This window comes from Rhinolophus hipposideros, assembly GCF_964194185.1.
Source record: "Rhinolophus hipposideros genome assembly, chromosome: 9".
Lineage (NCBI taxonomy): Eukaryota > Metazoa > Chordata > Mammalia > Chiroptera > Rhinolophidae > Rhinolophus > Rhinolophus hipposideros.
The window spans coordinates 37,946,194-37,960,156 of NC_138055.1; the positions used below are offsets into that span (position 1 = coordinate 37,946,194).

Consider the following 13,963-nt stretch of genomic DNA (forward strand, 5'->3'; position numbering starts at 1 on the left):
GCTACAAAGCAATAACTCTTTATTATGCATAATTATTATAGCAATAAGGCCAATAGAGTTTTGTCCATGAAAGGGATATGAAGGGATTTCAACTTTAAAAATTTCTAAGAATAAAGCAAAAAGCCACAATCCCCCCTAGAAAAGAATGCTGTATGAACCACTTCAAACCTTGGCTCACGATTTCTCCTGAGTAAGCTGACAAATGTTTCTATTTCTTTTGCTGTGATATGTTTCTCTAGTAGTTTTCTGTTGTTGTGCAACAAAGCTGTGATGGTATCTTCTGCCAAAATATCATAGCCAATCTGGGACTGCATGACACAGAAATTCTTAGCAATATATTCCTGCAAAGAGAAAGGCTGTCAGAATGCACTGCCAAACAGCTGACAAAGAACAGGTTCCATTAGCGTCAGCAACATCGACTAATTTATTCATAACAGAAAACTCACTAAAAATTATTGTCAAAAAAATAGCAAGTAAATAACTCGTCAATAAATAGGACTTTATGAGGAAGGAAATGAAAATATTAGCCTACACCTAACTTTAATTATAACAAAAAATTATACACCCAGAAACCTTTTTTTTTAATATGGGTGCTTGCACTCTTGAAGTGTAAGTGGGAAGAACAAAAATAAACCTAGATGAACTAACGATTTTTTGACATGGTAACTAACGATTTCACTACCCTAACAGAGGCCCTTCTTCTAACTCTCATTAAAAGCCATACTGATGAGTTTAGCATAATTAAAATAACTGTGGTATTTTGTGTATGAGGTATAAGACCTATATTGTTACATGAAGATCCCAGATGGACTTGGGTGATTTCTTTTTTATACATTACACCACAGTGATCTATTAAATCTTCTCTTCAAAATAATGATACAGTTCCATATCACTTTTTATCTTAGAAAGCTATCAAATAAGATAATAAGATTAAAAACTTTATTGATCAGATCTGTTCACCCAATAAAGATCCCTTGAAAGCCTCCAACATTCCAGACACTGTTTGAGAGAATAGGCCTGTGGAAGTAAACAAGATAAATGAGCTTTCATGGAGCTTACATCCAGTGAGAAAAAAAGGGCAGTAAATGAACTAATAAATATGATCATTTTACATGTTAATAAGTGAAATAAAACAAACAGAAGGATGAAGATGGCTGAAAAAAAGTGATATTTGACTTACGGAGCAAATGATTAAAACGATGAACTGATGGAAATGATAAAAAGGAGGCAGCACAGGGACAGAAGCCATCTAGGCAGTGGGAGTAGCAGGTACAAAGGCTCTGTGGTAGTGGAACCAAGTTTTTTGTGACCTATCAACAAAAAGTGGCCACTGCAACAGAGTGTAGTAAATGAGGAAAAAGCAAGAGCTGAGGTTGGAAAGGCAGGTCCTTGCAAGCCGTGGTAAAGGAGAAGATGTTCTTCTAACAGCAAGAGAAAGCCATTGGGGAGTTTTAATCATGTGTTATTTAAGGTGCTCCTTATTCTTCCCACTAACTCTTCAATATTCCAAGCCACTATTACTCATTTCCCACAGTCTGTATATAGGCAAAACGTCTCGCACAACCATTAAACTGGTAAGCCTTACCCCCTCCACAGTAGGAAAGTTTTCACTTCACTTTCTTGGGGATTCTCCTTGGGAATGTATCTCTGTTTTGATATTTGAAAAATGTCTTGATTACAAAGTGGCTTTGACTTATTTTTCTTTTATTGGAACTTACCTGTTCCTTGAAAATGATATTTGGTTGCACAAATCTAATTATATTCTAGGCAGCAATTTTGTTGACTTTGAAAATGATGGCTTTATGTTGGATAGCCAGTTAAGCAAAATGTCTTCGGTTAGAGCATCATTTTACAGATATGTATTGATTTACACACTTTTATGATATTTTAATCATACTATAGAATAAGGAAAATCTACAAGATGTTTGACAAATAGATCAAGACGTTGACAAATAATCAAAAGAAATTAGAGGTGTTACCAAATTCTATAAATAATAATAAACAGAGACTCAATATGAAAGACTTGGATTAGCGCTAAATCACAAAAGAACTCCTTATTAGGACTCCATAAAATACAGCTGCAGATAAAGGAAAACAAGGTAATTATGCAAGAGTAGAAAGTAATTCTGCTTACATTTTAAAGTCACGTTCTAAAAACATCAGAAAGCTGCTTTATGCTTAACACAAAGCATGCTTAATTCAATAGAAATGAGAAAACTATTTTTCAACCATCACTGAGTTTAAATTGGAGCATGCACAAGAACGCGAGGGAAAATAAAACTTAACCCTCAGTGACAGATGCGGATTCTTTTTTCTTCTGTCAGCTTAGTAATCTATGTCTTGGGGTGACATCCCAAATAAGAAAAAGAGTTGTCCACCCACAGTCATATGCTCTATAAAGAAACTGGAAATCAGGTCCCCCAAAGTGAATTTACCTGGAGAAGTGATGTGCCTAGGTAGAGTGAACTAGGAGAGAAAAAAGAAGTGTGTGTGTGTGTGTGTGTGTGTGTGTGTTTCTCTACTTGTCAAAAGCCTAAGTGTTTTCAGAGGAGAAATTGCACACACCTCAGCACACTAGGCTCATGAGTCCCCAGCTAAGACTGAGAGGAATAAGAAAGAACTTGGTGTGCCACACCAGTGAAGACGTGCTGCCCAGGCCACCTACTCGAGACTGGCAGAGCAACCAAACCCAAGGTGACTGACACTGAAGCACAAAGCAGTGCCGCAGAAAGGGGGTCCCAGGACCCTCCCAAAGGCTGAGCACAAACAAAGATGGCATACACTGTGGGCCCATGGGACTGAGAAAACCAGGCAAACTCCGTAGACTTGTTGATTTTTTACTTAACTCAAGCTCTCTAATAACATTGCTTATATGTGTGAGTAGTGGCCTGTGTAACAAAGTATATCTTTCCAGTCCCAGGAAGAGAAATGACACCAAGTGGAGTACACGGAGCAACTTCTACCCACCACCCTCATGCCAGATCTCCACGTAATGACATAGGCCCTTACAGTGGGGACTTCAGGAACACTGGTTCTCTGAGTGCTTGAAGGTCTATCACTTAACATCCTGGAACTTAATTTTTCTTCCAATAAAATAAGAACAACACCACCTACTTGACACCTTAAAGGAATACAGTGAAGCTGGGAAAAATAATTCCAATGACAGCATTTTCACCTGTGAAGATGGATGTTTATAACTAGGATTATACTAAAAAGGATTTCAGGATTTGTGTATATCGTCCCCTTCCTTGCTCTTGCTGCTTGCCATATTATTTATCTTCTGACTAATCTGTTTTACGTATTCTTTTTTAGACCTTTTCTTAATCTGTAAACGGAATTTTCAAAGCCAATGTATTTTAACACATTTTTCTCAAAGAAAATTTTTTCTTCTTGCCAAAAAACTTTCAAACTACTAAGAGGAAATACTGCGATGATTAAGAGGCTGGGTTTGAACACTGGCTCCAGTCTTAAAATTGTGTAATCTTTGGCAATTTATTAAAACTATCTGTGCCTCAGTTCCTTATCTTAACTCAGTATTAACTGAGTTAAGTTGTGGAAAGGGCTTAGAGGTAAGCCTGGTACAAAGTATGCAATCAATAAATACTTTAACTATTCCCACATAACCTCCACCCTATAGGCCTGACATCCTTGGCCCTACACGGCTTAGCCCAACCTGCCTCACCAATCCTCTGTTACACTGTCCTTCCTAATGGACTAAACTCATCAGTGAAATTTGCTGATTATGCACTCATCTCTCAAACTGACTAAGAGAAACATGGCATACTGGTTTACCAAATAATAATTAATTTTAAACAATTTTATATTAAACAAAGATGTATATTATTGAACACAGTGCAAAATATTACATTTTTAAGCTAAAAATGAAACTGAAATGAAATTTCACTTGCAGTTGGCAACTTTCAGCTATATCCCTAGATACACCTGGCAGGTAGGCATACCTTCGCACAAAAGTGCCCTTTCTAGCGTCCATCATTCTCTTTTCATAGATCCCTCTTCCCTAAAATGCCTACTCCGGTACAATTTATGAAAATTGTTCTCATCCTACCCAAATGTGTCCTTCTCCAAGCACCCTTCCTGGGTTCCCCCAGCCACAACTGAGCTCTCCCTCTTCTGAATTCCTGTAATGCTGTCTTTTATCTCTCATGTCCTGTCTTTGTTTCTCCCTTATGTTTCAGATGCACAAGACAATGAACTCTTTGGCCTTTACACTACAATGCAGTACCTCAGGTGATCTAGAATGCCAAGAAATGTCTCGTTTCTCTTTCTATAATATATCCAGCATGCCTCTTGACCAGCAGGAGCTAATACCATGCACGTAGATGGATTCAGACATCCTCCCCTAATGATTCTAATTTTACAGGGAAGCATAAATACACGGGTCAGCTCAAAAGTACTTACAGGCCCGTTTCATGTGTTACCAATATAAAACATTTCACTGAAGAGTGGAATTTCCCATTCCCAGTTTATATGTTCTAGAACAGTAACCAAAGAACCTTGTCCATCCTCTAAAGGCTGAACAGAGGTCATAACACGGGCCACCCTCCCACCTGGTTTTTCCGGTAGTCCTGCTGCGAATGTCTCAGCACACGGTAGCATAACCTCAGCATGTACTTGTAGGGAGCATATCTTTGGTCCCCCAGATCTTCAAGTCTCAACATTGGGCCTTCTCCTCCTTTCTCCTTGAAGGGTGCTTTAAGAATCCCAAATACCTATCAGGAAAAAAACAAACAACCATCTATTCTGATGAATGGAACATCTATTTGCATGTTTTGCAATGTTTTAATTTTTTTTAAATAAGCAAATTGACTCAAAAACACTTGACAATACTAATGTAAACAAAAATGGAATTATTTTAGGATACTAGATCAACATATTAAGGAACAGAAAAATATTGCTAAAAGGATTCCCTAAATTGAATGACAAAAACATTATTTAAATAAAATGTTTAATTTTATTTAGAAAGCGTATTTTATTAAAATAAGAAACATAAAAATGTTGGGAAAATAAAATAAATAAAATAAAATAAAATAAAATAAATAAATAAAATAAAATAAAATAAAATATCTCTCTGAGGTTAGAACAAGACATCTGTCTCCTTTCCCTCAAAAAAAAAAAAATGTTGGGTTGTATCACATTACATGAACATATTCAGATAAACTAAAATATAGTTTGATTTCTACAGGCTTTATTATATTTGTTATTGTCTGTGACGTTCTAAAATCAAAATAGTATAAAGAAACATTTATTTTTATCTGAACCTACATCAGAAAGTTGCCTCGAAATAGTGCTCGTACACCTCGTTATAAAAGTTAATTTATTGTTCTTGATACATAAAGACGTGGCCAAACCAAGGAATGCATCAGCTTTCAAGTGGAACACACAAGGACCCACATGGGCAACTGGTGATACTCAGTGACCCACACTCTTCTCCTAAAAAGGTAAGTGGTTCGGAAGTATTTCAAAAGCACTGAGGAATACAACTCTTTTAGGCAGCAGATAGGATCACCTCGAGATGCACTGGAAGAAAGTAAATCGTTTATGAAAGCGTACTAGGCAAGTGCATGAGCATTACCACAAGAAAGCAAAATGGAAAGGCATTCTCCCGTGTAGTTCATGAACTATAATATGAATAAAAATTTCTTCAATAATTCTATATTCACTAAACCTTGAATTTTATACTTATAATACTGAAATAAAAGTTTCTGAAATAAATGTGTTGGTCGAAATAATATTAATAAATCATTCAAGGTCCTAAAAGTCCTTGAAATCGGATGCTTTTGTACAAAAGGAACGCTAATGTCAGAAAGGACTCTATCTCATTAGATTAGCAACCTTTATTTTCTTCAAGAAAAATGTCAATTTTTGTATTTTCAGACAATCAGCTATAGAATATTCATTGACAATATGTCTATTGTTTTCCTTTCCCAACTTTACAAAAACATGTATATTAATAACATGATTTTTATTTAAGTATCTTCCTTGAGTCCACATTTAACGAATACAGAAGCTCATTACTTCACATAGCAATTAACAGAACAAAAAGAATGCATAAAAGCAGGCATGTTCAAATGTGCATATTATTAGTAACTGAAGTAATTCATTGGTGTGTTCTGAACAATTTCAGAAAGACATAGTATAGGAGCAGCTGTAGAATTTCAGGGGGAAAAAACAAAACTAGAATATTGCATAGAGGACTTGTGAGCTGATGAATAGACTGCCCCGCTTTCCTAGGGAAGAGAGAGAAGGAAGTACGAAGTTAAAGATGGCAGTTTCCAAGTTCTCCCTGTAAATTCTACCTAGAAAATTATTCCAGCACATTTTCTGGAGATAGTCTGACCTTGCAGGCTTTTTAGAGGTCTGTGACAGGCTGTCTCCGAAACAGACCTCAATGATCCTTGCCTCCTGGAATTCATACCCTTATGTAATCATGTCTCCTTGACTATGAACTGGATTTACCTACTCACTTATAACAGCACATAGTATGGGATGTTACTTCTGAGATTCGGTTATAAAGACTGTGGCTTCCATCTGGGTGCCCTCTCTTGGACCCCTCACTCCTAAACCAAACAAGCTGCCGATTCTTGAGACAGCCCTGTGAAGAGGCCATGGAAGTGAGCTGGGAAGTGAATCTTCTCCCACTGAAGCCTTGAGATGACTGCAGCCCCAGCCAACACCGACTGCAGCCTTGAGAAAGACCCTAAGCAAGAACTGTCCACATAAGCCATTCTTAGACTCCTAATCCACAAAAACTATAAGTATCTGCTGTTTTCAGCCACTAAGTTTTGGGGTTACTTGTTATACAGCAATAGATAACTAAGACAAGGACTTTCCTGATACTTTAATTCAAAAAAGTAAAATATGCAAATTTAGTACATGAAAACATTCACCTGTGCCAATATGTTTTGTTCCCTCATTAATTTTTGACGTTCTCGGTTTGGCTTAGTGATAACCACATCCAGAACTTCTTGTCCATTATTAAGTACATCGGCGACAAAGAAGATGAGGTCTTCCAATAATTTGGTTACAAACCTATAACAAAATGAAAAGGAAATTTTACTCTATGGTGTTAATTTTGGAAACATTTTTTAAAAACACTAAGAACTGAAACATTGCAACACTGAAAGTATTTTATCATAAAAATTCTTTAATCAACAAAATGTTTAATGCAGTTAATGTTACCTAAATCCTTAAAAGCACATCCCTTCTCCAGTTCTTCTAGTTCCCACTACCCCCTCTACCTCTACTCAAGTATTTGTAAAGTCTATTATGAAATAATGCCAGGTGAGCCCCAAAAACAGATCAGTCAATAGGAGAATACCATTGGATGACTTTTCATGGCTGACCAACAATAAAGAATATTTCTACTTAAGGGAAAACAGCTATACTTGTAAATTCCTAAATTCAAATCACATTTTTTTTACTTGACTCCAACTACATTTCGTAATCCTCACCAAGTTTCAATTTTTCCAATATATGTAATTGGAAAAACTAAAATGATCTGCTAATAGAGACAGAGTAAGCATCACATGAAAGAATCAGAAGGCCAATTCATTATCAACAAAAAGCACATAACAGAACAATTTCAAAACAACTTTTAAATAAGTGTGTTTTCAATCCTCAAAGAGATAAAGAAAGCAATTATTTACAAAAAAAGACAACACATATAAAAATGTGCAGGTATGAATGAAGAATAGATATGCAAAAGAACAAACAAATCTGAACAATAAGATTATAATCATTTAAATGAAAATCTAATTCACGAAGGTAAACTATTCTACATACATTGCAAGAAAAATTAGTGATTTATAAGATAGTATCAAAAAAAAGCAGCACAGAAAGATTTAAAAAGCAAATTATGAAAAGAAAGGTGGATGAATTAAATCTCCAACATGCATCTATCTAATCGAAGTTCCTAAAGAGAGACAAGAGGAAAAGATGAAGAAATATTTGAAGGAAAACGGCTGAAAATTTTCCAGAATTGATGAAAGACATAAGTATTCAGATTAAAGCATACCCTAAGTGTCAAGTGAGACGAACTATAATAAGACTTTTACAACAAAGAAAAAATCTACGAAATTACCAGAAAGTGAAGGAAAAAAATACCAATAAAGAGTAACAATTCCACTGACAGCAGATTTCTTAATGGCAACCAGAGACAACAGAAAATCATTAAATTGTAACTTTAAAACACTAAAGGAAAATAATTGTCAATCTAACATCCCATACATAAAGTATCACTTAAGAGTAGAGGTAAAATACTTTTTCATATATGTAAAACTAACAACATTTATAACCTCATTGAATAAAGAATACATTTCAGCAAGAAGAAAAGTGAACACAGAAAGAAGAGAGATGCAAGAAATGAAAGCAAGCAGGGAAAGAGGTGAAATATACCGGGGATGCCAAAAAATGCATACACATGACTTGTATTCATCTTTCGTTATTGGTATATGCTGCGTGTTACAATTTTAATACAGTTTTTTCCTTTCTTAAAATATGTATACATTTTTTAGCACCCTCTGTATTAAGAAATATAATTGATTACTGAGAAATGTTTAGAAACTAAACTTTTCAGTAAAAAAGGTGATATGCCAAAATTTATATTCTTTTGTATATATAAAATATGAATTAAATTTTTAAATAAAAAGAATAAATGGAAAACTATGGTTCAAACAATTATTCCAAAAAAGATGGGAGGCAGAATATCAGTGCATTAAAGCATTCTGAGGTACTTTCCTTCCATGAGACAAAGAAAGAAATATTTAACATCTTCAAGTTTTGTAAGAAAGGATATATAATTAAAATGTGTGACTATATAGTTAAAATGGTATGCTCTATGACCATAAGGGTAACTGCTGAAGAACAGAAATACAATCTATAGTTTCTAAACCAGTAGAGAAAAAGGAAAAATGGGGAGAAACTATGAACATGAATCTAACAGAAAGCAATAAAAAAGAGGGAAAAGAAAAAAGCTAAAGAAAGAAAAAAAACAAAAATAAGATACCGTTAGATATCAAAATGAATCTTGCAAATTATTTATCAAATGCAAAGTAATCAAACTTTAGCAAATTAAAATAGATTATCAGATTAGATTTTAAAAATCCAGCTCTCTGCTGCTCAAAAGAGACATTACTATAATAAAACAAAACGACCGGGAAATCTAAAATAAATGGATATTGAAAAATAGGCACCTAGTCAAACGCTAAACAAAAAAATAGCTAGTGCAGAGAAAGTAATATCAGGCAAATAAAACTTAAGATTGCTATCGGACGATATTAACTTTGAATCAGAAGAACAGTGACCTGGTAATCCCATGCTGGATGAAACCTATTCTAGATTCTAAGCTTCTGTCCCTGGGAATTAGAAGCAATCTTCAAGCACATAAATTGCAAGACACAGGCATAGCCTGCTCTTCACCCCGCATTACCACCACATGTACACATGCTGCCTGGCCCAGTGCCTGGCATACACCAGGAGTTCAGTCAAACTGGAAATAAGTGGAGACTGAACCATAAATGCTGCAGAGGAACCTCACGTCTTTTTCTGTACCCTTAGAGGTCAAACCTGGTGCAGAATTTCCGGTTATAACTGCATATGTCACTTCCTCCACCTTTGAATAGCAGTTAACCGCCCTCCATTCTCCCTCCTCTCCCACCCCCAACATGTTCCCAATATTCTCTATTTGGTTGATGCAGCTATGCAGAATAAGACCAGAAAATCCCACTGAGCATAACACGGGAGTTGTGCCTCCGGAGTCCCTTCCTGGGGTGAGTAAAGGGGGAGTTATGAGAGACAGGATTCAAGCAATACAGACATACTGAAAAAAACTGTAATATTCTAACACCTTCCCTTTGACCTGGTATCATTCTTCCTGGAGTAAAAGAATACCTAATAATAACTTCATTCTCCAGAGGGGAGAAAAAGTCAAGAGTTGTGAGGTATTTTCAGAAAGAATTTTATATTGAATTCTAAAACCCAGAAACTAACACAAGTGTATTATTCAGCTATGCCACAAGCAATGTTGTACTGACAGGCAGCTTTAAATGAATTTTGATGGAAGGTGGCTTTTTCTGAAATTACTAAGTTAAGATCAATAATTGCAACTTCATCTTTCTCAAACAACACCTTCTTTTTGCTATGGTGTTTTTCACTCTAAAACAGTGGTGAAGGAAGCAGGGAAAATAAAAATGCCTAGTCCCTGATCAGTGTTGGTCCACCACACTCCTTAGAATCATCTGGAGAGGTTAAGATTCTCTCCAGCAGAAACTGAAGAAGAGCGCCTCATGCAGGGTTACAACCAGCAATGGTGGAGTGCTTGTCATATTAATCTTTTACTTGTTTATATCTTCAAGGAGCACCGTAATGCTTACCAAGAGACTTTTTCTGTGAAGCTGAGTAAATTTCTGTGTATATGTGAGAGTGACAGAAATAAAGAAACAGATTCATCAAAAGGAAGCATTAATAGCAAAAAACAGGCAAATGAAAAGTGCTATGCACATCAGATTCCATTACGTGTCATAATTTAGAGCTGATATTTGATTATCTGTAGAAGAGTGGAACAGTTGTGTCAGCTTCTGGCCTTTATTTATTTCCCCCAACAGGGGTGAAGGTATGATTGAATACACAATAGTGTTTGCAAATGCAAGTTTGCTGGAGGGGGTGGGGGGGGAACAGAGGTAAGAACAAAGGAAGCTAACAAACATGTATTCCATCTGTTTGCATATTTATGATGTTTTTCTATTGATAGGGATGGAAAGAAGCAAGTTGGATTTTTTTTCCTTTGTATTGTAAGATATATTTCTAAAAGTTCATAGAACATATATGTTTAGATATGGATCATTTACAAATGTGAACCCCATAAACCACTACCTAGAACAGGAAATGTAACATTGCAAGAGCCTCCTCAAATTCCTCCCCTCTTAGGAGAATACCTGATTTTTGTGACAAGTATTTTCTTACCTTTCTTTATAGCTCTGCCAATTTCTTAAGGACCCCAAATAAAGAGTTTAGTTCTGCTTGTTTTTGAACTTTACAAATAATATTACAGTGAAATGTATTTGTGTCTAGTTCTCACTCAATCTAAAGTTTATTAGATTTATCTGTTTTTGTACATAGATGTAGTTCATTTATTTTCATTGCTATACTGTATTCCACTGTACAAATATACCAAAATGGTACTCACTTATTCAACCGGTTGATGGACAGTTGGATAGTTTTCAGCTTGAGGTTATTTAGAATAAGGCTGAACATTCTTAAATATGTGTCCTGGTGCCCATGTGTAGGAGCTTCTTTGGGACAGATGTTCAAGAACGTTCAGCCTAGGAGTGGAATTGGTGAGTCATAGAATATTTGCATGTGCGCGAGTGTGTGTGTGTGTGTGTGTGTGTGTGTATTAAAAATACTTATGAGCTCTACCTTCACAAATTTTTAAGTGTACAACACAGTATTGTTAACTATAGGCTCAATGTTATATGGAAGATCTAAAACTTATTCATCTTGGGTAAATGAAACCTTATACCTGTTGAATAGAAACTCGTCATTTTCTCCTCCCCACCCCCACACCCTGGCAACCATCATTCTACTCTCTGTTTGTATGAGCTGGACGATTTTGCAGCATTATTAACAAGAGCCAAGATATGGAAACAACCTAAACGTCTCTCAGTGTATAAATGGGTAAAGAAAAAGCTACAGATACATAAACATACAGTGGAAATTTATTCATCTTTTAAAAGGGAAATCCTGTCACACGTGACCATGTGTAAAACTAAAGAACATTATGCTAAATGACATAAGCGAGTCATGAAAGGACAGATACTGCATGATCGCTTATATAAGAAGTGACTGCCCCTCTAACTTTGTTAGGAACTGTCAAACTATTTTCCAAAGTGCTTATGCCTGTTATCATCTCACCAGCTGTGTATGAGTTTCCAATGTATGAATGCTTGGCAAGTTGGTAAATAGCCTTTTCTTGTTCAAATGTAAAGGTATGTAGCAGAGCATGAAGAGAGGAAATACAGCGAATGCTTGTGCTTTGGTGTACTGGAGACGTATGTACCTAAAAAAAAACGCATGACTGAATTCCCTACTAACTGTGTGAGCTTACCCAGTTTGAGTAACCTCTCAGTTTTCCTTTATGTGAAATGGAAATAACGTCCATCTCAGGGATGTTTGAAGCATTAGATAAAACGCATTTCCAGTGCCTAACAGTACTAACACAAAGATGAAATAATTGATAAATATTCTCTTTCTCACTATTTTCCAAAACCAGTATTGAAGAGACAAGGATCCAGTTTCTCTGAGGGAGTACTAAGGACAGAGCTACACTTTGCAGATTGTTTTCTGGTATAACGTATTTGTTGGTTTTGTGGTACCTGAGCAGAGAAATGTATGCTAAATAAGTAAGAACAACAACAACAACAACAAAAACATACAGCTTCTTTTAGGACCTTTAGAAATCCAAAATATCAAATCAAGTGCTGCAAAAGGTATTACGAATCTCTTATGAAACATTTAAAAAGGAAAGGTCAGAGAGTCACTGTGGGGACAGAGCCAGGAGTGCAGTTTCCAGGCTCTCGGCCTCACGTGGAAAGGTGCTGGCTCAGGTAGTAAATGGCCATCAACTGTGATTGGATGGCCATCAGCTGTGGCTAGTTGGCCGTCAGCTGTACCAGTGAGCCATTGGCCACTAATATAATTCCTGTGGCTACGCTAGCAGCAAATGGGGACTAGCAAGAAGATCGTGGCTGAGCTAGCAAGAGCGGATTGCAGTTAGCAGGGCAGATTGCAGCTAACAAGTGAGGTCGGTTGGCAGAGACAAATGGACAGCGAGTTGCGGATCGTGTGGCTCCTGCTTCCTGTGTCTCCAACCCAGCCACCAGCGAGACAATAGTGGTATGACTCCCTATGGCTCTGTGTCATGCGGGGCGTCCATCGGGGTCTCAGCTCCCGCTCCCCACATAAGAACACAGGACATGGTGAGGCCAAAAAGGAACACCCACGGAGCCATAAGTAGGGGAGTCATATCACTATATTCTCACCGGCGGCATCCGCCTCTCTGCAATCCTCTCTTGCTAGCCCCCATTTTCTTTCTGCTAGCGTAGCCACGGCAGTTATATTAGTGGCCAATGGCTCACTGGTTACAGCTGACGGCCAACTAGCCACAGCTGATGGCCATCCAATCACAGTTGATGGCCATTTACTACCTGAGCCAGCACCTTTCTATGTAAGGCCAAGAGCCTGGAAACTGCTTTTTGGGGCTTTGTCCCCACACTCCGTGGGTGTTCCTTTTTGGCCTCACCATGTTCTGTGATCTTATGTGGGGAGCGGGAGCTGAGACCCCGCCTGCCGCCCTGCATAACAGTAACTAAAAACAACTGCTTTCAAGCCAAACTAAAATGGAAAAAAGCAAACATTCCCCCAGATTTCAATGTCACTATTTTCATTCACTCACGATGATCTGCTCATTGGAAGCAGGTGTGCTGCTATTGAGAACATTCTAGATATTCCCTTCAAGTCATTCATTCCTTTGAGGTTTACTGCAAGTGTTGATAATTGACTCTTGTTGATTTAAGAGCCATTTTAAAAAGTTACTCACCTCCTTTCATTCTGAGTTATTGTGCCATTTTCCAGTTTTTTAACTGTGGTCGCCAGCACTTTATTTGCATCATTGGCAAAATCTAAATCTCGGACCTCAGACAGAGGGACAGACACAATGGCAAATGCTTCTTTATCTTCTTTTGTTTGGCAAGTTCCAATCTGCAATGTGTGTTTTCCATTAGATTAGTTTTTTGTTTGCTTTTTTCAATAACTGCAATATTCTTCAAGGATTAACAATATCTCAGTATGGTTTTAAAAATCAAAACAGGAGTAGATAATCTAAACACAGAAATTCACACCTGTGTCATCTGCTGGGGAAAGTGGAACAGAGACAATCCGTACCCAC

General features: G+C 36.9%; 1 protein-coding gene across 5 annotated transcripts in view; it reads right to left on the minus strand.

Moving 5' to 3' along the window:
- ITPR2 (inositol 1,4,5-trisphosphate receptor type 2) overlaps positions 1-13,963 on the minus strand; it is a 438,931-nt gene that overhangs the window by 294,469 nt on the left and 130,499 nt on the right. For 4 of the 5 annotated variants that reach the window (XM_081060952.1, XM_081060953.1, XM_081060954.1 and 1 more), the window contains 4 exons: positions 13,616-13,776; positions 6,909-7,050; positions 4,569-4,730; positions 169-341 (listed from right to left, as the gene is read on the minus strand). In XM_081060952.1, coding sequence (XP_080917078.1) covers positions 169-341; positions 4,569-4,730; positions 6,909-7,050; positions 13,616-13,776 — 638 coding nt within the window. Of the gene's footprint in view, positions 1-168; positions 342-4,568; positions 4,731-5,283; positions 5,539-6,908; positions 7,051-13,615; positions 13,777-13,963 lie in introns of those variants that run through there. The other variant, XM_081060956.1, reaches the window with a different exon arrangement.